Source organism: Archocentrus centrarchus, chromosome 21 (genome assembly GCF_007364275.1).
Source record: "Archocentrus centrarchus isolate MPI-CPG fArcCen1 chromosome 21, fArcCen1, whole genome shotgun sequence".
Classification (NCBI taxonomy): domain Eukaryota; kingdom Metazoa; phylum Chordata; class Actinopteri; order Cichliformes; family Cichlidae; genus Archocentrus; species Archocentrus centrarchus.
This window is the reverse complement of record NC_044366.1, coordinates 19,490,685-19,517,556: the sequence shown is the minus strand read 5'-3', so window position 1 is coordinate 19,517,556 and position 26,872 is coordinate 19,490,685. Positions and strand designations below refer to the sequence as shown.

Sequence of the window (26,872 nt, the reverse complement as noted above, 5' to 3'; positions counted from 1 at the left end):
TTTTGATGAATTTTGATGTGTTTGTGTTTCTTCAGGAAGGAGGGGAACTCATGTCTTCAGGGTTACTGATATTTTTTAACACCAAAAGTGCTCTTTGGATAATATTTCTAAACCCTAATCCTGTTTGTGACCCAAACTTTCTGTTTATTTTGTTTGTGGCCTCCAGCAGGGTTTATGTCCAACTTTCTGCTGCTCATAACTCCAGTTGCTGAAATTTTAATAGAGCCTACACATTTAAAAACCAAAGGGGACTCCAGTTGGTAGTCTGGCAGTTATTAACAATGCTGTTTGTTTGACTAATTCACATTGCATTATGTGTGAATAAGTAAATTATTAAGATATTTCCAGTTTAATGCCGCTTGTTTTATTACTGTGTAGCAAAAATGCAATTTCTGAATCCATACACAAGTAAGAATGGAAATAAAGGCAAATAAAATAGACTGGGTTATTGAAGCTTGGCCAAATGCTGTAAGGCTGGCATGCCTGGTTTCGATTGCTGACACACAGCTGTTGTCATAATATGCTGCATCCACTGCCTCGGGGAATTAACATTTTCCAAATTTATTTGCGATAAATATGTGAGAAACAATGCATAGATTGAAGTGATTTCTCATGAAATGGCACTGCAATTGTTTAAGAATAATTTGAAATGTGAAAGAGAGAGTGCTCCAGCAAGAGATTGAATGGATGCTATTTTGATCTATTAGTTGCTGTCAACAACTGTCCAATTAAATTCTAACCTGAAGCCACGATGAAAGAGCCTTTTCATTCCTCTTTTAAGAAGCTGGCATAAACACATTTTCACTCGTCACTAATGCTGGGTTTTTTTTTGACCAGTATAGACTACTATTTTTGAGAACTGTTTACACTGTTTCCTGTAGTTGACAATATTTCATTGTCTCTTTTTAAGACGCCCACAGATCATCTCTTTCTGAAAACAATCCTCTGGATCAGTGTGCGTTTTTTCATTGACATTAGTATCAAAATTCTGGCTTTGGACTGTGGCGTATAGCCGCTACTTTTTCTCAACATCACATCAAACTGTCAAAACTCAGCCTTCGTGAAACAAAGCCAACTCGAATGCCTTGTTGCTGCTGTTGGATCTATCTTTAGCCACTTCTGCCACTTCTGTCTTGTTGACAATGTCTGACTAGACATGATGTGTAACTGAAGTCTATGTTTGCCTTTACACTGCTCTTGAGGATGGTTCAGTGTGGTTTGTAGCAAGCCACCAATGGGAGTTATGTAGCTGAGCTGTGTCCTCTCCCTCTCAGTTAACCAGGCCACTGGCTAGAGGACACTTACACTGTAACAAGGTATAATGACTGGTGTCTGTATTCTAAACTGTAAATGCCGAGTGAAAGGTAATGATCAATGGAGGTCTCGGGGCCTTGAAGGTCTCTAAACAGCCACCAGCTGCTACCTGTAGTGCATTTGTCTGCTATGCTCCACTTAGCAAACTGATGCAGACAAGAGTGGCTTGCCTGCTCACTTCTCATTCTCAGGGGCTTCTAGGCAGGCTTCACACATATAGTAGATCGAATATCCACACTAGACTCCTCGGGTCTCTGCTAGGCTTTTTATTATGCGCTCCACAATAAATATCAAAGCTAGACATAGTGCTACATGTGCTGATTATGCTGCACTTGACATTCCTAATTGTGCCATACATGGCGTTAGGGAAATCCATACATCAATCTTAACTGTAATGATATCGTCGTACTTTGATGAAGGGTATACAGTACATAAATATCCCATAGCTATTACCCTCAAGGTCAAACATACTTTTTTGTTGTTGCAGATATGTGGTAATATATTTATTCTTGGCAAAGATTTTTATAAGGATGCTAGTCCTTGTCGTGTTAATGTGTGTGTGTTTTCTCAACAAATCTTTTTTTTTTTTTTTTTTTTTTAAATGTCAAAGTGGTAAAAAAATGCATCCTACATTCCCCACCACCAAATACATGTTCCTGTTGTTTGCTTCATCTGCTGTATGCCATGCCAATAGTTAGAAACTGAAATTGGTCACAGTTTAGAATTATATTTGACAAAGCACAGGAGCAAATCTTCAGGTCTAAAAAGCTGGAGGCACTTTTATTTTGTTCACTAAAATTTACTGAAAAAAAATTGCTATGTACTATGCAACAGTTCAGTTATTTATCCGAAAATGTATTCATCTTCAAGTGAATGGAATCACTTTTAACAAGTATGGTCATCTGCGCTGGAATAGATACTCTGATTGTCCTTGAATCCGGAGGAGCAGGAGTTTTATGTTAAAATGTCAGAGTATAGACCAGTTTCACAAACAATCTGTTGGAGAATATATATGTGGTGTGTGCACACGTGTGTGTCTGTGTGTGAGTAAAAAACCCATTTCTCCACAACAGTTTTTCAAAGCCTTCAAAAAAGTTTGTTTTTCTTGTTTTTTTTTTTTGTTTTTTTTTTTTTTTTTTTTCCTGCACTGCTCTTATGCATTTATATTTCTTCCCTGAAAGAGATTTTTTATAGTACATTTAAAAACATTTCAATATGAAAAGCTATACCGTTGAGTCAACACTTGGCTGTTTTATCACGCACGCAGCCTTGCACATGGCATGTTGCAGAGAAATATCTTGACATATTCAAAAATATATACTGACACATTTGCTAGGAGTATGAAACTGCTCCAACATCTTTATTCCTGTCCTTTTTCCCTTCACGCTGACTCTCCTGAGGATGAAGAATACCATCATACCATTGTACTGTGCTGCTTTTATTGTAGACTGTTTTATGTCAGTGAGAATTCATTTCCTCTTGAACCTGTCCTCATTCACCCAAGGACATATACCCTTCTGTATCAGCATCCCCCAGTTATTTAAAACATGAACATGCCTTTCATAATAACTTCTGACATGACCCAAAATGTGATAAGAATAATTTCATTCAATTTTTGATTGATGCAAGTTCCAACTTGAGCAAGAAACTTGGCTATTCTGTACACAAAACCCTCTAGAGACATTATTAAAAGTGTGAAGGTGTGTGGAATGCAGAGATTTAAAGATCCATGCTGATGTTCATATTCAATGAATATCTCTTGTCCTATAGCTCCCGATGATGTGATCTTATTTTTACACGAGCTTGTCTTGTCAAAGTCTGATTACCCATCTTTTAAAAGGGCCGGTTTCAGTGTGCTGTAGAGAAAGAGAGATGAAGCAGAATGTATATTACATTTAAATTACCAGTATGTATGCCTTGGGTGTCTAGAAGCATAGGCCATCAGCCAACATTTGCTGACATTTAGTTAATGTCTATTCTTTCAGACATCCAAGGTACTTAACCGGCATTTGGTTTCTACTTCAGTGTTAGAATGGTGATGTACAGCAACCTCTAACTCTAACCTATTGATTTACTTTTAATAAGGAGGTGAAACAAGTGCGCTAACTAGATCTGTTTGGGGTCATATCTAATGAGCAACTTCCACATATGATGCTTATGGGACCATAAAATAACATATATTAATGTATGCATATGCTATCCACCCACTTACTTACTTGCAATTAAATTCAATCATTAAATTTTTTTTTACACACTCTTAGACTGTTGATCCAAACCTCTTGAGACAGCACACTAATGAGGGACATTAATTTGCTGCAACAGCATATCATGCATCGTACTTGGACTTTGCACTTAACATGATTGTAATACAAAATAACCACATGGCTAGTCAAAAATCTTAGGTCAGATTACACAAAAAGATATATTGTCAGATAAAACAGGATTGCTTCAGCCCATGACCTTCAAGCTCTGAAGAAGGTGTGAGGTAGCTGTTCATTTAGTGTAGAAGGGATTTTGGATTTAAAATTTCTTCAATATTTCAGTCCAGCACTGAATGGTTGAAGGCTGATCCAGCTGCCGTCTGGAAGCAAATTAACTCTGGACAGTCTTGGATGGATTTTTGCTTGAATTAAACCCACCTAAAGGAAATGGCAGATCACAGTAAGTGGATCAAACATGCATCATAATAATAATAATAATAATAATAATAACTTTATTTGTATAGCACTTTTCAAAACACAGTTTTACAAAATGCTTTACAGTTTTTATAAAAGCCACACATAAGTATGCATGTTATGAACATACAGACACTTAATCAACCATATGGAAAGCCATTCACTCCAACATACACACTTCCATACATGCAAATAGCTTCAAATTATGGCCCAAATTAAAGGGGAAAAGATTAAGGGAAAGCTAAACTATAACAATGTGTTTTCAGCAGTTGTTTAAAACAAATCCCAGAATTGGCCAACTGAGGAAGGCTGTTCCAAAGTTTGGGCACCATAACTTCAAAAGCACGGTCGCCTCTGCTTTTAAAATTAAGAAAATGTCTCACAGCTTGTGGACTGTGGAACAGTTATGAGACCCTGGTTAGAGGATTGGCAAGGCCAGCTGCAGTGAGCTCTGATATATAAGCAGGGGCCTCTCCATGTAGAATTTTATATGCTAATAACAGGATTTTAAAGTGGGTTCAGAATTTCACTGGAAGTCAGTGAAGGGATAAAGGAATAGGTGTGACATGTGAACGCCGACTAGTTTTTGTTAGCAGCCTTGCTGCTGCATTCTGCACCAATTGGAGATCAGCTATGGAGGACTGAGACATGCATGTGAAAAGTGACTTACAATAATCAAGGCATGAGTAAACAAAAGTGTGTACTAAAAGTTTCATATAATTGAATAACAATAAAGGTTTGATTGTTGCAATATTTCTGAGGTGATTAGAATCACTTTTCCTTCTATAGTATCAGCTTTTAGTGAACCTTTCACACAGCGATCGCCTAATAAGTCTTTACCCTAACTGTGCTTCATCTTCTCAGCATAATCTTTGTGCACAGAAGATTATCCATGCTGATAAATTTTGCATGCACAAAATAATCAAGAAAGAACTTCATGAAGCTATCACATTACACATGTTGCATACCACTTGTATCCAGTTTGATGGCAATGATTATGATCTTATTGGCCGTGATAGTTGTCTACAACCACACACTTGAAAGACTGGTAATATTTATTTATATTTGCATAACTTGAATATAGTAGGGTTTTATACTCCCATCTCATTAGTTTAGTTATTGAAATTGTGTAGTAAAGTTAAATGTGGTTAATCCATTATGCTATATTGCCATGTGAGATTTTAAATAATGGTGCATATTGTGGTTTTCAAGTATAGTTACTCTCTGGCTTCCTCCTGTGGCATTTAAAATGGTTTACTCAGTTATATAATAAGTGTGTGTGTGTGTGTGTGTGTGTGTGTGTGTGTGTGTGTGTGTGTGTGTGTGTGTATGTGTATGTATGTATGTATGTATGTATGTATATATATATATATATATATATATACACACACATTTATGGCTGTGGTTGCTCATAATCCTCCTGAACTCCATCACTTTCATTTGGTGAATGAAATTAATTTATCATAGGTGTGACTGTTTGCAAGCCTCCGTGACTTCTCGTTGTCCAAAACAGCCAACAAATGACAAGAAAACGTATCACTCTCTCTCTGTACCTCACTTATTACAGTAGCCTGGGTACTATGATGAATCATGAGCCAGATGAGCTACTACATCATTGGCATTCTGTCATCTGAAATTCTTGATGAAGTGAGAAAAAAAAAACTGTTATGAGGAAACACTTTTGCAAACTACTGTCATTTCTGTTTTTTTTAACAGCTTGGCTAACATAAAGGAATAACAAACAGGATTCTAATAGCAATGGATTAAAATTAACATGTCTGGAGGTTTTACTGACTAAAGAAATTACCAAAAACATGAAAAATGAAAAAGATTCTCATTAAAACAGATTACTGTTGTAACTCTAAACAAATTCCACTACTCGGTTTAAAATATGTAAACAAATATGGACAAACTACTAGAAAATCAAACTTGTTCTAAATTCTAATTTTTGTTTGACATATTGATTTGACAAGGAAGAGGAACTGCACTGACACAAGGAATGCAGATTTCATTAGGGCTGAGTGTGGCTTTGAGTGTGAATCCATTAAAAGTTTGTCAGGGGGAACCATGGGACACGGCAGATGGCAGAGCACATATGCTCTGGGTCTCTTTGGCCAGGTACACTGAGGAATACTTCAGAGAGTTGGCCTACCTTTGCTTGTATTATGGGAACTTGGACACTTTAAAACAACACGAGTTATAAGCTGAATTGTGGCATTTCAGTTTGTGATGTCTAACACTGCTAAAATCATGCTCTAATTTTACCTAAAGCAGCATCAAAGCATAAACTATGTGATGATTGCATCTTCTTTATTGCTTCTCTATCCTGTGCGCTTATGTAATTAATATAGGAAGAAAGTAATATCACTGTATACAGGTGTAACCACCTGTGCTCTCAACAGTCAAAAAAACAACCAAAAAACAGAAAATATTTGCATGCAAAAATTTGGTTCTGGGAGCTGCTGGTGAGCTATATTTGACACAAGGTTGAGACTGGTGAAGACCAATAACTGTGACAGACCTTCAGCATGAAGAGTAATCTATTAAAATGTGTAATTTAAAATGGTAACTTGCTGCACCACTCGTCATTGTGGGTGGGGAATAATTTTGGACTTTTGATCTTAACACTAAATAAGATTGCTGTTTATCAGTGACACACAGCTTATATACACTAGGTGTGACTTGAGCAGGTTTTGACAGGCACCCGTGGAGGTGTTCTGAACAGTAAACAAGGACAACAGGTGCCTTAAGGTATCACTTGTGATGAAAAGTAAATACACATAAAACATGCAAGTATGTAAAACAGATTCAGATAAACAGTTTCACCTCTGTCACATAAGATTATCTCACAGTAAACCTGCTGAAGACAGCAAAGGAAATCTTAAACGTGTTGTACGTGCTTGGCAGGGAAGTTTTGTAAAACGGGAACCCATCTCAGCAGGGGGAATGTAGAATTTGAATATCTTCATAGAGCTTCATTAGCACTGATAATAAGGTAGCTAAATTGACTGACACTTGATTTGATTACAGACACTGAGTGACATCATGTAATTATGACTTATGATGGCAGCTTAAATAGGTGTTAATAAATCTGAGTGCATGAATAAACCTCTCTTATTAATACTCGACTGTACATTTTTTTTTAACAGGGCTGATACACCGTGCAGCACAACTGATAAACATGCATGTATGTCTTGTGTTTGCTGCTGTTATTATGCTCATGTGAGTAGGATCTGTCTCTTTGTCTGCATGTTAAACACAGTCTGGTCCCATGGCTAGATGCAAAGTGAATTTCTGCATCCTCCTGTTAGCCCTAGACAAACAGAGGATGGGTGCTGAGAGCATGTAGCGAGGTTAGTCAGGGACAGGCCTCTTTGGTTCACCCACCCTGTCCACTTAAGTCACAATGACTTGCCAAAGGCCAGTTTTGATACAAGGCCATTAGAGGGAAATAATTCCCCCTCAGCTGCAGAAGTATGGCTTATTCAGGATCGTAGACGGCTTTATTTGGAATTCATATTTGCTACCTTACCAGCCAAAAGTAAACAAAAAAACCCCATCTGCATAAGATTTGGCTCAGAGCAGAAGATGTCCCGAAGCTGTGCTAACGTGTTTACTGGAAGAACATTTTCATTTTCACAACTGTTTCCAAAAACAACCCTCATGGGTCACAGTAAGATTCTATTTTTCTCTGTGAAAGAAGGGACATGGTAAAACCTGACGCTGTGTGAAACTTCATTACAGAACACATCTAAAGCAGTGCGATGCTATAAAAAAGAAATTCATGGGAAGTTTCTGCATGTTTAACTCATTGAGTGCCTCCCATCTGACCCCTCCTGCCAGTACTATTTATAACAGCATACTATGAAGCATTATTAAAGTATTAATTCATCTTGGACTGTGCATATATATATAATGACACCTATTTAAAAATTTTTGCACTCACAATTTTCATATGTGTATAGATTTAGATGTGTATATAGTCAAAATATCTCTTTAGTCTTTATACTTTTATGCCTTTAGTGTATGTTAATGTGTTTTAGGTTTACTCGTTTAAGTGAAACGGTTGCAGCTGTAACAGTAGTAATTTCCCTTTGGGATCAATAAAGTATTCTGACTGACTCTGACTGACTTTATTAAAAATTACTCCTACATTAATGCACATTAGTATGTAATTCATAAAGATTGATATATTTTTTTATTATTGATTAATGAGATCATATGTAATATGTTTAATTTCAGTGGGTTATGATTTACCATGGATTAACCATTTCTAAATTAATTATCACATACTGTAAAGTACAAATCAGTCTTTTAGGAGTTATCTATGGCTTACAATATAGTTTAGAAAGTCTATGTAAATAAGTTAGATGCATATTTATACATATATTGATTAAGATTTGCTTAATTGTTTGTATTTATAGAAGTTTAATAAATACTAATGTGCCGTTTACACGAAGCCGTTTTCACTGGAAACGGTGTCGTTTTGATGCGTTTCAGCCTTTCGTTTATGTTGCGACCTTGAAATATCCCTTTTAATCTTATTTGTATTTTCAATTATTTAGTTGGCAGTAACAGATTTAAACAATAGGTAAATATTTTACGTTTCTATTTTATTTTGATGTTATGCCAAATATTACTGTGATTAATGTTGCTACTATGGGGTCAGAGTTCAGGATGTGATGTCATCAACTATCGCGAGGTTGGTGAGCGGTGCGACCTCTGGTGAATGTTTTTTTTTTGTTACTTTCTCTCGTTCATCTGTGCTCATGTTTGTGCCTGCTTTGTGGAGCCATTCAGAGAATCGGGAATAAAAAAAGTTGCTGAACTGAAGATGGAATCCTGTCTTTTTAAGAGGGCAACATAAACTTGGTGTTTCCGCCCGGTTGAAGTGTTTTCTTCACCGCGAAGCAAGACGAGAGAGAGCGACAGATGCGGACTCGGTGCGAGCTAGCACTAGCTGCTAACCAAGGCTACAGACTCCAAGAGCCCCGAGGAAGAAGGTAAAACGTTTTGATCATGGCCGAAGTGCAACAGATGTCATCTGACTGGGAAAGCCTGGTGGCTGAGATAGAAGAAAAGTTGTTGAGTCTGAAAGCACAGGACCTGAAGGATGTGTGTACAGCCCTCAGCCTAACTGTAGATGAACGTGACAGCGACGTAGCACGTAAGTTGAGAAGGTGTATTCTTCAGTATATAGAGGGAGAAGATATTACCTCAAGAGAAGATGAAGGAATGTCTGTTTTGCTGAAACTCAATGACCAAATCGACGAATTAAAAGAGAAATGTGAGTACAGTGAAGTACCCTTGCCTCAAAATGTCATCCAGAAGCGCCACCCTGTGGCCGAAAATGAAATTGCACCCAGTGATGTAGAGGGACAAAGGGAGAGTGACTTGACCATGAATGCAACAGCTGCTATAGCTAGCCAAAATGTCTCTTTTGTCCACCCGCTGTATAGAAGAGAGTTAAAAATAACTGGACAGATTGGGGAACCAAATCAAAGGGACAAATTAACATACTCAAGTCTGGAAAGACAGATTCAAAAGGCACTGAAAAAAGGATATGATGAGGGAGAAGTTGTCGAAGCTGTTATTCAAGCAATAGCTCCTGGAACAAAGCTAAAAAGTTATTTAGAGAGTAGGATAGACCTGACGCTGCAAGCCCTCAGACAAATCCTGCGGACCCACTACATTGAAAAAGATTCCACTGAGCTGTATCATTCCCTCACACGTGCAGTTCAGGAACCTAAAGAGACGCCCATACAGTTTCTGATGCGAGCCATGGACATGAGACAACAAACTGTCCTTGCCTCAGAAAGAGTCAAGTCTGGTCTGAAGTACAGTGCAGAACTAATTCAAAACCAGTTCCTTCAAACAGTGATGACTGGTCTTCGTGATGACACCATTCGAACAGACATGAAACCACACTTACAAACCCCCAAAGTGACTGATGAAGCTCTTCTGGAGAAAATGACTGCTGCATACAGTCTGGAAATGGAAAGGAGAAACAAGCTGTTAACCACACCGAAAACCAAAATGATCAGTGTGGCAGCAATTAATGAGGAAAATGAAGGAGCTGAATGCGAACATGTGTCTAAACCCAACAAGAACAAAGGTGGGGAAGCAAATAAACGTGATACACTCATGGACAAAGTAGATCAAGGTAACAGAGCCATATGTGAAGCTATTCAGAACCTCACAACACACATTGCAACCCTTCAGCAGAGCCCGCAGTCTCAACAAAGAGCGAATGGAGAGCCAAACGGAAAATACAGAATCCAACCTAAGACTGGGAACAGCCGAAAATGTCAAAAATGTCAACAGTCCAATCCTGATGGAAGGTGTGCTCATTGCTACAAGTGCGGCAGTACTGAGCACTGGGCAGCAGGTTGCCGAATGAAAAACGTAAGAGCCAGCACAAGCAAAATTGAAATCCTGCACTGTCCCACTGAAAGCGCAGAGAAAGCAGATCTTCTCAGTCTAGGAGCACCTCTCACTGGTAAACAATTGCAAACTGCAAAACTGGTGGGGAGGAGGTGTCTAGTTCGAGCCTCCCTAGGAGGAGTGGACACTACAATACTGTGGGACACGGGCTCACAGGTATCAGTAGTGGGAATGGGCTGGAAAAGAAAACATTTGCCAGATGTGGAAGTCAGACCGGTGACTGAGCTGCTTGAAGATGGATCGTTAGAGCTTTCAGCGGCAAATGGAACTGACATCCCATATCAGGGATGGATGGGGATTGAAGTGACTTTAGCTAAAGATGCTGTAGCTGGAATGAGCGATAAACCTGTCCTGGTCCCCATCCTGGTGGCAAGCCACGATATGGAACGCCCAATAATCGGCTTTAATGTGATTGAGGAATTAGCCCTGACCAATGACACACATGAAGACTGCATGCGATCCGGTCATATGGTTAAGAGACTTTGCTCAGCACTGGAGGTAGGTCACAGAACTGCAAAGGCTGTTTTATCTGTTTTGAAAAAGCCAAAGCTTGAAAATCAGCCCCATGTAGCCAGAGTGGGTAGACAACCAGTGACCATCCCCCGTAACAAAGTGATGGGGGTGCAGTGCGGCCGACTAAACAAGAGTATGGTGGGTGCATCACACGTAGTGCTAGAGCCAAACCTTGAAGCACCCTGGCCATCTGGTCTTGCCATTAGAGCACAGCTGATTAAGCTCCCTCCAGGAGATCATGAAAACATTGAAGTGACTGTTGAGAATGTGACTGATAATGACATTGTGCTACACAGTCGCACCACACTTGGCCTGTTGTACAGTGTGGATGCCATCTACCCATTGCAGACAAAACTGGCTGATGAACAGACTTCGCAGACACCACACAGCTGTGCTGCTCCACCCACACAGCAGTCAAGTGGAGAGCTACGAGGTGAGCCATGGGACCCACCCGTGGACCTGAGCCATCTATCTGAGGACCAACGACAGCAGGTACAGCAGATGCTCAGGGAAGAGTGTGATGTTTTTGCTAAGGATGACTGGGATACAGGGTGCATTAAAGATTTGGAGATGGAGATACAGCTAAAAGACAATGTGCCTGTTCAAAGAACATATAATGCGATCCCCAGACATCTCTATCAGGAAGTTAAAGCGCACATACAGGACCTACTCCACCGAGGCTGGATCCAGAAATCCTGTTCTTCATACTCTTCACCTGTGGTATGTGTCAGGAAGAAGGATGGGAGTCTGCGGCTATGTATAGACTACAGGCTACTGAATGGGAAAACACTGCCTGACCGTCATCCCATCCCGAGGATACAAGAGATTCTGGAAAACCTGGGAGGCAACTCCTGGTTCACGGTGCTGGACCAGGGAAAAGCATACCATCAGGGCTTCATGAGTGAGAAAAGCAGACCCTGCACTGCATTCATAACGCCATGGGGACTCTACGAGTGGGTGAGGATCCCATTCGGGCTTACGAATGCCCCTGCCTGTTTCCAACGCTATATGGAAGGATGCTTGGGAGACCTCAGAGATGAAGTGTGTGTCCCGTATTTGGATGATGTATTGGTCTTTAGTCCTGACTTCGATCAACACATCCAAAATGTAAGACAGGTGCTCAGGAGGCAGCGAGAGTGTGGCATAAAGCTGAGACCAAAAAAATGTGACTTTTTCAAAAGTGAGGTCTGTTATGTGGGTCATGTGATTTCTGCAGAGGGATACAGGATGAATCCTAAAGAAACAGAAGCAGTTCAAGCACTGAAGCACGAGACACCAACCACTGTGCGAGAGGTGAGAAAACTAATGGGTTTCCTTAGCTATTATAGATCCTACATCCCAGATTTCTCCAGGACAGCCAAGCCCCTTTATGAACTGTTAGCCAAGCCAAAATCTGAGGTGAAGCAAAACCAAAAGAAAAAGGGGTGTAGCCGCAAATCAGCCCAGTTACCACCTTCCCATCCAGTTCAGTGGACCTCCTCCCACAAAGAGATACTGAACCAAATTGTGGATCAGCTGACCAACCCACCTGTTATGGCATACCCAGATTTGGAGAAGCCCTTTGTGCTTCACGTAGATGCTTCTGAAGATGGCTTAGGTGCGGTTTTGTACCAACGGCAAGAGGGGGTACTCAGAGTGATAGCATATGGATCAAGAACCTTAACAGCAGCAGAAAGAAATTACAAGCTACATTCTGGTAAACTGGAATTCCTCGCGCTGAAATGGGCTATCACAGAACGGTTCCGTGACTACCTCTTCCACGCACCTCACTTTACAGTCTACAGTGACAATAACCCTCTGATCTATGTCACCAAGTCAGCAAAACTCAATGCAGCAGGACATCGCTGGGTTGCAGAGTTGGCAGACTATAGGTTCACATTGAAATATAGGCCTGGAACCGCAAATAGAGATGCAGACTTCTTGTCACGCAGACCAAAGCCCATCGAGGAGCTCATCCAAGAATGTACGGAGGAATGCCCACAGGAAGCTGCTGAATGCATCATGAAAGCTCCGCACCTGGACAAAATAGGTGAGGTGAATTGGATATCAGCTGTTACCTGTAACGAAGATGTGCTGTCAGAAGGGTGCAGCATCACTGAGCCACTTCAGCCTCTTGCAGCAGAGGACATGAGGACAGCTCAAAACACAGACCTCATCATAAACAGAGTGGTGGCCTTAAAAAGGACACACGCCCACATGAAACATAAAGACAAACTGGCAGAGAATGAAGGTGTCAGACAGCTTCTCAGAGAGTGGCCCCGCCTACACATGGATGGTGATGGTATCCTCAGAAGGGAGACGGCGACACGAAAACAGCTAGTTGTTCCTGATTGTCTGAAGCCAGTTGTGTACAAACTCCTGCATGAGGAGATGGGACACTTAGGTGCAGATAAAATGGTAGCACTGGCAAGAGAACGCTTCTTCTGGCCTAAGATGAGACAGGAGATGGAGCACTATGTCACAAATGTGTGTTGCTGCATAAAGAGAAAGAAGCCTCACAGAATAACCAGAACAGCTATACAGAGTATAGAGACCTCCGCACCGTTTGAGATGATCTGCATTGACTACTTACATCTGGACAGGTGTAAGGGAGGTGAAGAATACATACTGGTCGTTGTTGATCATTTTACAAAATATGCACAGGCATATGCAACGAGAGACAAGTCTGGGAAGACTGCAGCCAAAAAGCTTTTTGATGACTTTATCATGCGTTTTGGTTTCCCATCCAAGATACACCACGACCAGGGAAAAGAGTTTGAAAACACTCTCTTTCACAAACTCCAAAGCTACTGTGGTATCCGCCACTCCCGCACTTCTCCATATCACCCCCAGGCTAATCCTGCAGAGCGCTTCAATAGGACGCTGCTAGGAATGCTGCGCACACTGGAAGAGTCTCAGAAGACAAGGTGGAAGGAGCACCTGAACAAAGTGGTTCATGCTTATAACTCAACTGTGCATGCGGCAACAGGGTTTTCTCCATTCTTTCTTCTCTTTGGTCGTGAACCAACACTACCAGTGGACCTGATGTTCCCCAGGAAGGGAAGGGAAAGAAACCAGTCACAGACTGGCTATGCAGAGAAGTGGAGAGAAGCCATGCAGGAGGCCTATGCGATTGCGATGCAGAATATGAAAAAAAATGCACGAAAAGGACAGAAAACCTACAATCAGAACGCATGGAGTTCTACCCTGGGGTCAGGTGACCATGTCCTGGTGAGAAACCTGACGCCTAGAGGTGGCACTGGAAAACTATGCAGCTACTGGGAAGATCTGATTTATGTTGTCAAGGGAAGGAAAGGACCTGATAGCCCTGTGTATGTAGTTGAGCCATTGCAAGGAACAGGGAGACAACGGGTGTTACACCGAAACCTACTCCTGCCGTGTCCTTACCTGGTTGAGGTGCAAGAGGAGCCCAGCCTGAAAGAGAAAAGCAATGGAGACAAAACAAAGCAGAGAACAAGGAGACAGCATAAAGCCAAGCACACTTACCCCACTGATGCAAGCAGTTCCAGTGATGAGGAAAATCACATGTGGGCAGCAGTGAGGCGGGCAAATCCACCCCTCAATATAGAAGCAAAAGAGTTTTGCCCCCGGAGTGAAATGCTCAGAGGTGAACCTGAGGAGGTGTTCATACCTGAGGAGCACTCTGAAGAGGAACATGAGGAGGAACAACATGAAGTGCCATCTATGGAACTTGAGGATGAACAGAGTGATGCTGAAACAGGGAGAGAAAGGCCTAAAAGAGTCCGACAGCCCAGGCGTGTCTACACCTATGACCAGCTGGGGCAGCCAACCTTTCAGCCGCTGGAAACCTGCCCTGTTAGTATGAGGGAGTCCTCCAGAACCAGCCATGGCCTGCTAACCAGTCCATAATCCATGTATCCTTTTTACATTGAATAGAGGCTCACACACACATATACAAGACAACTACAAGTTAGTTTATTTGTGATTTGTTATACAGTTATAGTTCACGGGGATGTGGTAATTCAAATGCATCACAGAATATAAAAACAGGTTTTCTGAACATTTATTTCAATAATAAGTACAGAAAATGGGGAACTAAGCTAACATGTTGGAGTTAAGGCAGTAGTGTGGTACATACTGTAAAGTGAGAACTAGTAATGTGTACACTTACTGATAGGCATGCAGAACACATGGCTATGAAATGTGTGAATACACAGTTCTGGGTGTAAATGGTAATTTCCTTGTCCCATTTGTGAAGATTTGGGGGGCCCACCAATGCTTCTATGGACTATGCACCTTACAATACTTATGGACTGTAGACATTTGATCCTGTATTGTGGCCATGAGAGACCATTAGAAAGAAAAAAAAAAAGAAGAATGGACTGTTAAGATAGCACAGCCTCATCATCCTGTAAAAGAGAAAAAATGTGATGTGTATGATACTCACCTGTTTATGTACCTTTGCATCAAATGTTCAGTTAAGAAATTAAGAAAATGTTCTGCAACATTTTTTTTAGTGGGGGAGGGTGTTGCGACCTTGAAATATCCCTTTTAATCTTATTTGTATTTTCAATTATTTAGTTGGCAGTAACAGATTTAAACAATAGGTAAATATTTTACGTTTCTATTTTATTTTGATGTTATGCCAAATATTACTGTGATTAATGTTGCTACTATGGGGTCAGAGTTCAGGATGTGATGTCATCAACTATCGCGAGGTTGGTGAGCGGTGCGACCTCTGGTGAATGTTTTTTTTTTGTTACTTTCTCTCGTTCATCTGTGCTCATGTTTGTGCCTGCTTTGTGGAGCCATTCAGAGAATCGGGAATAAAAAAAGTTGCTGAACTGAAGATGGAATCCTGTCTTTTTAAGAGGGCAACATTTACACGATGGCGTTTCAGAAACGATCCGCGTTTACACGAGGACATGTGAAACGATGAAAACGATGTAGTTCTCATGCCAGGCCACAAGTTGGCGTTGGTTTTCTCTTTGCAAAGTTTGTTTATGCAAGACGCGCATGCGTGGAGTGACACAGTAGGTAGTGCGGCAAATTGTTCATTACTTACAAAACGGCCAATGTGAGAGGTTTTGTGTGGACCGATGATGAGGTTGGATCGCTGCTGCACACAACGCTGAATTACAAAATGGTAAAAACACAGGAAAAGCATATGAAGCACTCGTGAATCCGCGAGTACTGTTTTTCAGTTTGCGCGTGCGCGAAAAACTGTGGCCGTCGCAACCATAGTGCGCATGTGCGAGTCGAGCATTTTCAAATCATCCCGGTTTCAAGTGTTTACACGAAAACGCAAGCCGGTGCGTTTCTGAAACGCTCCACTCTGGACCCCGTTTCTGAAACACATCGTTTTCACTCTGTTGTCGTGTAAACAGAAGGGCGAAACGCATCAAAACGACACCGTTGTCGTGTAAACGCAAGGCCGAAACGCATCAAAACGACACCGTTTCAAAATGAAAACGGTCTCGTGTAAACGGCACCTTAATAATATTGCGATTCATTGGTAAGTCAGGCAGTTACCAGTTGATAAGTTGCCTATTTGTGTGACCTCATCTAAAGTGAGGAACATGCCTTACAAATTCTCAGAGAGATGCCTTACAAAGCCTTTACAAATTAAAATAAAAAGCTAGCAAGTAATACCTCAAGACTCAAAAAGTTATCTTCGCAATAGAAAATGAAATCATATAGAGCAAGTGTTCAAGGTCATAAGAGGGGTTGAAGAGGGAACGATGAGGGAGCATTGAGCAGCTGAAGCCACAGGGTATTTTCTGAATATCTGAATGTGTTTATTACAATGGGGATTTTTTTCATAGCTCTTCATAAACCCAAGTGTAAACACCAAAAAGTGTCCTTCACATTAAACTGGAAATGGAAGAAAATGTCCATGAGATGTTAAAGTTTTGGGAATTTCTTTAGTTTGTTCAACTTTTCTGTGGGTTGTAGTCAGTTTACTAGCAAAATTTTGTTACATAAGTCGGTGTCAAGTGAGTTTCAGGTCCAGAGTGCCCCTGAATTAAATGAAGAAGTCATGTTTTTTTGGTGGGGTGATTCAAGAGTCCTAACACACACGTCAACTGGGTAAATGCAGCTGAAGAAGTGGATGGGCTTCACTTGGACACAGTGAAAACTCAGAGCAGATCCTTGGTGTAAGCAAGTGATCAGGGTCAGTGGTGGAACTGACTCAAAAGGCCTTTCCATAGAGTCCCAAACAGGGTTCTAGCCAGGGGTTGATCACCTGTGACTGTGCCGAACTGAGGTATAATTTTAGCGGTTCACTATCAGAACTGTTCGCTATCAACACATTTAGCGGGTGTGGCTAACTAGCAAGCAGTCGTCCGATATCCAGAAGGAACATGCCTCCAGTCAACCGTTCCTCCAATACCGCCGGTCTGTGAATTTTTCTGGCTAAAGCCCTGCCAAAAAGTCACCTGTGTAAAACAGGGATGTTGTTGCATTAAATCAAGAAAAAAAATCTTCAGTGGACATAAGGAACAGAAAATCTAATTTTCAAAATACACAATAGTCCATCCATCCATACTTCCATTTTCTTTTGCTTTTTCCAATTCAGGGTCATGGATGGACTGCAAGAGGCAGGGTACACCGTGGAAAGGTCACAAGTATATCACAGGACCAACACAGAGAGACAGGCAACCATTCACACTCAGGTTAATTGGAGAATTGAATTTAACCCCATACATGTTTTTGGATTGACATGGGGAGAACATGCAAACTGCTCAGAGAAAGGCCCCGGCCAATTGGTGGATTTGGACCTTCTTGCTGTGAGGCAATGATTTCTTTGCACAATAGTAAATAAAATACTTTTGGCAATATAGTGTATATTGTTTGTTTTATGATCGTAATTCATGGTTTAAAAAAAGCTAAAAAGAATTCATGACTGATTTAAATGGGTAGAATATTTCATGCAAAAAAATAAATTAAAAAAATGCTGGATGGAGTGTTCCATTAATTAATTTCTTTTTTTGCATGAAATATTCTACCCATTTAAATCAGTCATGAATTCTTTTTAGCTTTTTTTAAACCATGAATTACGATCATAAAACAAACAATATACACTATATTGCCAAAAGTATTTTATTACTGTACCAAACTGGAAGCGATTGGTAACAACAGCAACTCAGCCATGAAGTGGTAGGCCACCTAAAATGACAGAGTGGGGTCAGCGAATGCTGAGTCAGTCATTACAGACCTCCAAACTTCATGTGGCCTTCAGATTAGCTCAAGAACAGTGCATAGGGAGCTTCATAGAATGGGCTTCCATGACTGAGCAGCTACATCCAAGCCTTATATTACCAGATGCAGTGCAAAGCGTCTGATGCAGTGGAGTAAAGCATGCCTGGACTCAAGAGCAGTAGAAACATGTTCTCTGGAGTGATGAGTCACGCCTCTCCATCCGGAAATCCGATGGATGTATCTGGGTTTGGTGGTTGCCAGGAGAGCGATACTTGTCTGACTGCACTGTGCCTAGTGTAAAGTTTGGTGGAGGCGGGGGGGGGGGGCATTATGGTGTAGGGTTGTTTTTCAGGAGTTGGGCTTTGACCCTTAGTTCCAGTGAAAGGAACCCTTAATGTTTCAGCATACCAAGACAATTTAGACAATTTCATGCTCCTCTGAACTTTGTGGGAACAGTATGAGGATGGCCCCTTCCTGTTCCAATATGACTGCCCACCAGTGCACAAAGCAAGATCCATAAAGACATGGATGAGGGAGTTTTGTGTGGAAGAACTTGACTAGCCTGCGCAGAGTTCTGACCTCAATCCACTAGAACAACTTTAGGATGAATTAGAGTGGAGATTGTGAGCCAGGCCTTCTCATCCAACATCTGTGTCTGACCTCACAAATGCGCTTCTGGAAGAATGGTCAAAAATTCCCATAAACACTCCTAAACTTTCTAGAAAGCCATTCCAGAAGAGTTGAAAATGTTATATCTGCAGAGGGTGGGCCAACATCATATTAAACCTTATTGTATGGTCTTTATCATACAATATAAAGCACCTTAAGGTGACTGTTTGTTGTGATTTGGTGCTATATTAATAAAACTGAATTGATCTGAATGGATTGAGAATGAGATGTCACTCACTTTCATATGTGAACAGAGGCAGATGAACAAATAATTTTGGCAACAGTGTATTTTTAACATGAATTTGGTATGTTTACCTTTAAATGAACTAAATAAACTGAATAGCAGGACATTATCATACATCTCGCATACCTTAATTTGTACATTGTACTGTACTGTAATTTTAAATGAAGCAGTTCTCTTGAACATACTACATATTATCATTAGTATTGAAAGTGCATAGCAAGGCATACATTTCAGACATTGTAGTGTAACTTACTTCAAGTTTCCATTCAGTGTAATGCAGTAAGTGTAACACCAGGCTCCACTATCGAAATGGGAAAGCAAAAGCTGAAATAAAATGCAATACAACATCATTGCCCATTTACATTTCTATTGGATAAAATTTGCTTCATTTAGTCAATTAATGTCTCATGGCACACTTGAGACCAGCAGCCACCTCATCTCTAACGCACCACACAAGAGTCACTAGCAGAGAAGTGGATTGTGTTGCATGGCATGTTTCTGATTTATCTGATTCTTTGATAGGTGACACAGAAAAAAGTAATTTTCTAAAATCAGTTATTTCATACATTTGTACCATGGTATTTTTTTTTTTTTTTTTTTGAGAAAAATGCAAGAGGAGATCAGCTATTAAAAAAGCTAAGTAAGACTGCACACATTAATGCAAATTACCATCCAGAGTAAAACTGTAGCAAGTTTCCCTAGATGACTGAAACAACCTACGAGCCATTGCCTGATAGGCAGAATTGTCAACTCATTGCACTTGCTTTCCATTTTCGCTCTAGCATTACGTCTACTGTAACAGATTTCAGTTGTGGACAGGATTGGATTTTTTTTTCTTTTTCTAACCAATCACTAGAGACCAACATATCTGCTGGAATCTAACAAGATATTAAGTCAACACTTTCTTAACACAGGTTTTAAAAGTGCAGCAGAGCAAAGTAAAATCCAATTACAATGTCAGTCAACTCTGTGAAGTGGACAAATTCAAAGGCCTGGACCTTGAAGAACTTGGGCTCTATAAAGGAAAGATGTTGATGCTAAGTTTTTATTTTAGCTTGTTCTATGTTCACTGCAGATTGAATGAAGTTGACTTAAAAAAAATTATTTGTTGCCTTATTTAGGAAAGCATCCTCATTTTACCAACAGTACCTAAAACTTAAAGATTTTACATCTCCAAACCCGAGAATGGTTTCAAATGAGAATCTAACCATTGGCCACTGGAAGTGAATTCTTATTTATAGTATTTGTGTTCACAGTAATAGTTGTGTTAAGCTAACTGGCCTTTTTATTTGTTTTGGGGTGGGAATGGAGATCTGTGATTGGAAATAAAAAACCTGTGGTATCAATAAATGAAATGTGGTAAATGTGCTGATGGTTTGAGCATTTTGATGTTGTCGGAGGCATATCATTAAAAAAAAAGAAATAAAAATAAAGCGCCATTATATGGCACAAGAGTAAGCGTTTTTTTTCTCTGCTGCAAAAGAACTGTCTAGCCCATACTCCATCCTTTCTGTGGCTAATATGTGTGGTCTGTTCTCCTGTAGATAGATTATCTGTGAAGCTACAGCGCTGTTTTAACCTTGACTAGGAAGGTCATGGCACTTTGCTGAGCGGTGAAGTCCCTTGAAAGCTCCTTCCCATATGTTGATGTACGACAGGTTTATTTTTAAGTGATGTTTCACTCTGTTGAGACTGCTGGAGCACACAGTAAGGTTGTTGTGTCAACTTGTATTTTTTTTCCCCTCTTCTTGACATATCTTGATAAAAAAGGCTGCACTGAAAACACTGCACTTGGTAGTAAGATGCTGTTAACATTTGTCTTCCTGGGTCTTTCTAGTGATTAAAGGTTTATAATCCATGTTTTTGTTTTTTAAGTTGATTTCACATGCTATTTAGGCAGTGCATGTCTGACAAGTGAATGAAGTGAGTAAAGGGAGTCAGGCATGCTGACAGTGCTAACAGTTATCTTTTCTGTTCTGTTCATTTCACAATACATGATGTTCTTTTTAATCAGAACCATGAAATACATTTATCTAGGAAAATACAGCAATTCAATTGCAGATATAATAATTATAAGGAAGTTAAAGATTTAGCATGGTGGTTACATTTCAGTCATTAAAAGCTTTTTGTAAAATTGCAAAATGTGCTTGTTTTTTGGTTATTGTGCCATTGGGAGTTTAAAAAGCTACTCCTCACTGTAACAAACGCACACTCACAAATAAACACACACCAATGGTGAAACTGATGTAACATTTTCAAGGGGAAGAAAAATAAAATGACCAGCTGCCTTCGGTCTGGAGCTCCATGCAAGATCTTGCCTCATGGGAGGAGGATAATCATGAGAAAGGTGGTGAATCAGCCCAGATCTACATGGGAGGAGCTTGTTAATGATCTGAAGGCATTTGGGACCACGGTCACCATGAACATCATCAGTAACACACTACGCCATAATGGAGTGAAATTCTGCAGTGGCCACAAGGTCCCCGTGCTCAAGAAGGCACATCCACAGGCCTGTCTTAAGTTTTCCTAGTGAACATCTAAATCAGGGGTGTCCAAACTTGCGGCCCGCGGGCTGCTTCCGGCCCCGCCCACTTCCGGTCTGTAAATTGATGTCAAAAATGACATACAATTTGGCCCTTTAAGTTACTTTTTTGACATTTCGCCTTCCCCTCCAATTAAGAGTGTCAATGGACAGGGCTGTGCACCGTAGAATCTTGGACAAGAACCTTTTTTCCCTCAGCCAGAAAACTAAAGATGGGTTATGGATGGGTCTTCCAGCATGACAATGACCCAAAACATACCGCCAAGGCAACAAAGAAGTGGCTAAAGAAGCAGCACACTAAGGTCATCATTGGTCTAGCCAGTCTCCAGACCTCAAACCTATAGAAGATCTGTGGAGGGAGCTGAGGCTTTGAGTTGCCAAGCGACAGCCAAGAAATTTAAATGATTTAGAGCAGGGATCCTCAAATCCAGGCCTCGAGGTCCAGTGTCCTTCAGGTTTTAGATGTGTCTCTGCTTCAACACATCTGAGTCAAATATAGAAGTCATTAGCAGGACTCTGGAGAACTTGACTGCATACTGAGGAGGTAATTCAGCCATTTGAATCTGGTGTGTTGGATCAGGGACACATCTAAGACCTGCAGGACACTGGACCTCAAGGCCCGGATTTGAGGATCCCTGATTTAGAGTGTTTCTGTAAAGAGGAGTGGGCCAAACTCCCTCCTGAGATGTCCGCAAACCTGCCGACTGACTACAAGAAAGTTTTTACTGCTATGCTTGCTAACAAGGGTTTCTCCACCAAGTACTAAGTCATGTTTTGCTTGAGGATCAAATATGTATTTTACTCAATGAAATGCAAATCAATTTGACTTTTATGCAATGTGGTTTTTTTTCAGGATTTTTGGTTGATATTGTTTCTCTATTAAAATGAAAAATGTTCTTTTTCTTTGTAAGTGAGCAAACTTACAAATTCAGCAGGGAATCAAATAGTTATTCAGTTGATTGTATACAATGACACAACGTAAGTCAAACGTGAGCACAAAAGTTGGCAGGTTGACGTTTTTTAGGTTGGTGTAACATACTTAACAACAGCATTCTTAACACTTCAGTTTAACAATAACTAAAGTAATCTTGTAATTCTGCTGGAGCCTGCACAATATTGACATGCAAAATTTAAACTGAAAATTATTTTCAGTTTGGGTTGTTGTATCTTGGGTCAGGCTTTTTAATCAGCTGCTTAAAGCTCCCCTTTACCACCATATAACTGCATCAGTAACTTCCATCCAACGTTTGCTCTTCCTGTCATATGGAGTACAACCAACGATGCTCTGTGGAGTCATTTGAGGGGTTTTTTGGGTCACACATCACCAGCTGCTAGCATCTCCTCCTTTGTGGCCTTGTTGTACTCAGTGGTGTTTTTGCCTCAAGTGGTCGAGCATGTTTGTTGCTTTCAGCTTTAACGGGAACATTATATTTGCAAAGCACTGTGCTTTGTTGCAAGTTGTTGAAGTAGCTCCCTTTTAACTAAATCATCGTTGGAGGCTGGCACGGCTCCTGCTGTCAGACAGGTGTGGGCTTGTTTCATTGTGGTGCATGCTAAGAAACATAAACACATGGCATTGCTATATTATTGATCTTGTGATATGACACTTTTATATTATCAAAGAGTGCCATATCATATTATAGTAGACAGTATGTTGTGGCACAGCCCTAGTAGTCACCAGAGTTGTTGCTGTAGTTTCTGTTAGTTTCTGAGATTTTTTTTGTTTCAGTAACTTTTTATTGTTTAAAAATGTTTAGTTTTAGTTGAGTTTTTATTAGTTTCAGTGCTAGTTTTAGGCTTTTTTAAATGTTATTGTATGGCGGGCACATGTCACAGGCAAGATTTAGGAAAATCAGTACAGGTATTACAATAAAAACGCATAACCTTTTGAAAGCAGTTGTAGGAGTCTTGTAGACATTCAGAGTCCCAATAAACACATCCATTGATGTCTCATCAGGCAAGTTGTAATAAAATCTTTACCAAGCTAACAAATGTGGAAATTAAGGATATTTTCTCTATATTTAATTTAATTTAATTTTCCAATTTCATAAAATTGTTTCATATTGTTTTAATTTTTTTCAAGTCTAGTTTTAGTTGTTTGTTTTTTTTAATTTTCACATCTCATTTTAGTTTTTAGTTTAGTTTTAGTTAACTAAAATACACTTGGTAGTCACCTTTCTGCAGGTGTTTGGATCTGCAAAGACTACACAGCACATACTTGTTGGTATTCTAATGGCGTAAAAAGTATTAAAAGCTATAGTTATGACTCTTCCTATGAAATACATTCTTTTCCAGACTGAATCTTTCATTATCCGTATCTTTTTTAATATGGCTGCTTGGGGAAATAAAATGATGTGGGTCATTAACATTATATTCAACTCAGAATTCCATCAATTATGTAATGTGCTAAAGAATATTTTAAAATTATGTATTATCTGTTTCCCCACTGAGTTGACTTTAATGTCCCCTTGTCAATTATCTCACTTATTGTCTAACAGACAAATGAGTAGCCCGATCATCAACCAGAGACCTAAGCAGGAAAACAATAGTACTGGTTGATCATTTAAACCGGTTAAAATAACTGATGTTTAAGTAGGTAGCATCTTGCAGTAGTTCATATGAAATCTCAAGTGCTCTCACTGTTGGTATTTTTTAGCTGGATGGGACTTGTCACTCTGGTAACCAAGAACCTGCCATTCAAACACAAAACACAAGATGATGTCAAAGATCTGGAAAGTCGCAAGCTTTTTTGTTACTCTATCCATTTCTGAAATCAAGTGATTATTTTCTGCATTGAGAAAACAAAATGTTGAGGTGGAATGTGCACTTGTGTGAAAGTATTTGCAAAGCACTCAGTGGGGACAAAAGGGAAGTAGCTGAAAGGAAATCATTGTGTTTTCTTCACTCAGCTGCATTGAGACACTTGTTCCTGTCTCCTGTCATTGCCAGTGGCCCTGGCTTTGTTGTGGCTCAGTGAGAGGTAGGAGGACACTGACCAGTGGTTCTTGCTACAACCAGGTACAGGTGCCTGCGGGGGACAAGCAGGCTGCTCCCAATTCTGTTGGAAGTTGTTCGAGTAGCTCCCTTTTTTTACTAAATTGTTTTTGATGCTGAGATGTGGCTTTGCTTCAATAGGTGAGCCACCTTACCCTTACTGCTTCCTTGTTTAGTTTGTACAAATGTTCTGTGCAAGTTTGTACAGAAAATGTTGCTGCCAATGAGACCTTTTCTGTCTTAGGTCTACCTTTATGTGTTACCACTGAACATATCATATTGTCACTGCAGTATCTCCTTAAATAGTTATAGACTCCCAGTTGCTCAAAAGTTTTTAAAATTTAACAGGGCCAAAGATATTTTGGTAATTGAGAAATGTGGCATGAGCAGATGCAGTAGTTTTGGAAATGCTTGGGCATTATTTAAGCGCAAGTCATTGCATTTGTTAAGAGTGTCTATATGCAATGTAAGTTTTGGTTTGGACAAAAAAAAAAAATGTTTTCTGTTTTGTGCTTTTTGCAGGGGAACATCTTCGTGTATGTCTTCAGGGAAACACATGTTGCACCGAGGAAATGGAGGACAAATTTGGCCAACAGAGTAAACAAGACTTTGAAAATCTGGTTGATGAAATCAGTCACACACTGAGAAGCACCTTTGTTTCCAGACATAAAAGATTTGATGGTAAGTCCTCTTCAATTAATGCTTTAAGGTTATTTTTTTTCTTTTTAAAATGGTTTTAATGGTCAGTCACCAGAGAACAAAATGCTATAAAAAGGGAAATCAAAGACTTTCGTGTTAATTTGAAAGGGTTTACTCAAGTTCTTTAGCCGTCCTCCCTGAAGAGGAGACGAGATGTGAAAATCTCATTAATATGCCTTGGAGTGGAGAAGCCTCTTGTTGGATTAGACAAACATGGCTACTTGCACTGAAGATTGACAGCTTCAACAGCAGCGCAAACCCAGTTCCTGCATTATTAAGGTTGTTTTGGTGGTCTTTTGCTGTATGTGATCTTGTCCTAGTCCCATTGTGACTTTCTTGACCACTACACATTTAATGAGTTTTTGTATGGGAGGAGATGTGCTCATTACTGAACCAAGCCTCACTCCACCTCTCTACTCGTCCCTGTTGGTGTTCTTTTCTATGGGGTCAGCTCCTTCTAGTTACAGTTAAATGAGAAATAATATTCCCTCCAACTCTCAGAAGACCATGTGGTTAACAACAGCTTATCATTGTGGACAATGGTGACAAGTGGCAGAGGTGGAAAATTGTCAAGTGTAGCCACCTGTCAGCACTGTCATTCATTAGGATTTTTGATTATTTAGGAATAGAGCATAATACCTTTCATTACACAGATACAGTATCTTTTAAATATTACTGAATTTGATTTAACTTTCCAAAGAAGTGATGTGGTACTTGATTTAAAAAAATATCTAAGAATATTGGATTGTGATACTATGCAAGCATTCATGTAGACACATTGTACAAATATGCCAACTTATTAGTAGTATTTACACCTTAGCAAATACAATATATGCTCACACTTTATACACAGACATTGTATTGCGTTGGCCCTCTTTTTCAGAACTGCCTTAATTCTTCATAGCATAGATTCAATAAGGGGCTGGAAACAGATTTTGGTCCATATTGACATGATAGTTGCTGTGGATTTGTTGGCTGCACATTCATGATAGGATATTCCTTTTGAGTACAGCCTTTTGTGACATGATGCATGATCCTGCTTGAAGTAGCCATCAGAAGATACACTGTGGTCATAAAGGGATGGACTTTAATCAGCGACAATACTCAGGTAGGCTGTGACATTTAAAGATGCAGCCTGAACCGCCGATACAAGACAGGATGGATCCGTGCTTTCATTATTTTTGATACCATATTGTGACCGTACCATCCGTCGGATGGTAAGGTTGAGACTCACCAGACCAGGCAACATTTTCTTCTATTGTCCAATTTTGGTGAGCCTGTGTGAATTATTGCCTTAGTTTCCTGTTCTTATCTGACAGAAATGTCACCCAGTATGTTCTTCTGCTGCCGTAGTCCATCTGCTTCAAAGTTTGATGTGTTGTGCCTTCAGAGGTTCTCCTCTGTATACATTGGTTGTAACAAGAGGTTATTTGAGTTGCTGTTGCTGTCCTGTCACCTCCTCTGACCTCTGACATGTACAACGCATTTTTACCCAGAGATCTGCCGTTCACTGGATGTTTTCTCTTTTTCAGACCATTCTCTGTAAACCCTAGAGTTGTGTGGGAAAATCCCGGTAGATCAGGATTCCCTGAAATACTCAGCCTAGCCTGTCTT

At 40.1% G+C, this 26,872-nt stretch overlaps 1 protein-coding gene across 2 annotated transcripts in view; it reads left to right on the top strand.

Annotated features, from left to right (window-relative positions):
* gpc6b (glypican 6b) overlaps positions 1–26,872 on the top strand; it is an 87,097-nt gene that overhangs the window by 6,428 nt on the left and 53,797 nt on the right. For both annotated transcript variants that reach the window (XM_030757575.1, XM_030757577.1), the window contains exon 2: positions 25,082–25,240. In XM_030757575.1, the coding sequence (XP_030613435.1) occupies positions 25,082–25,240 (159 nt within the window). The remainder of the gene's footprint in view (positions 1–25,081; positions 25,241–26,872) is intronic.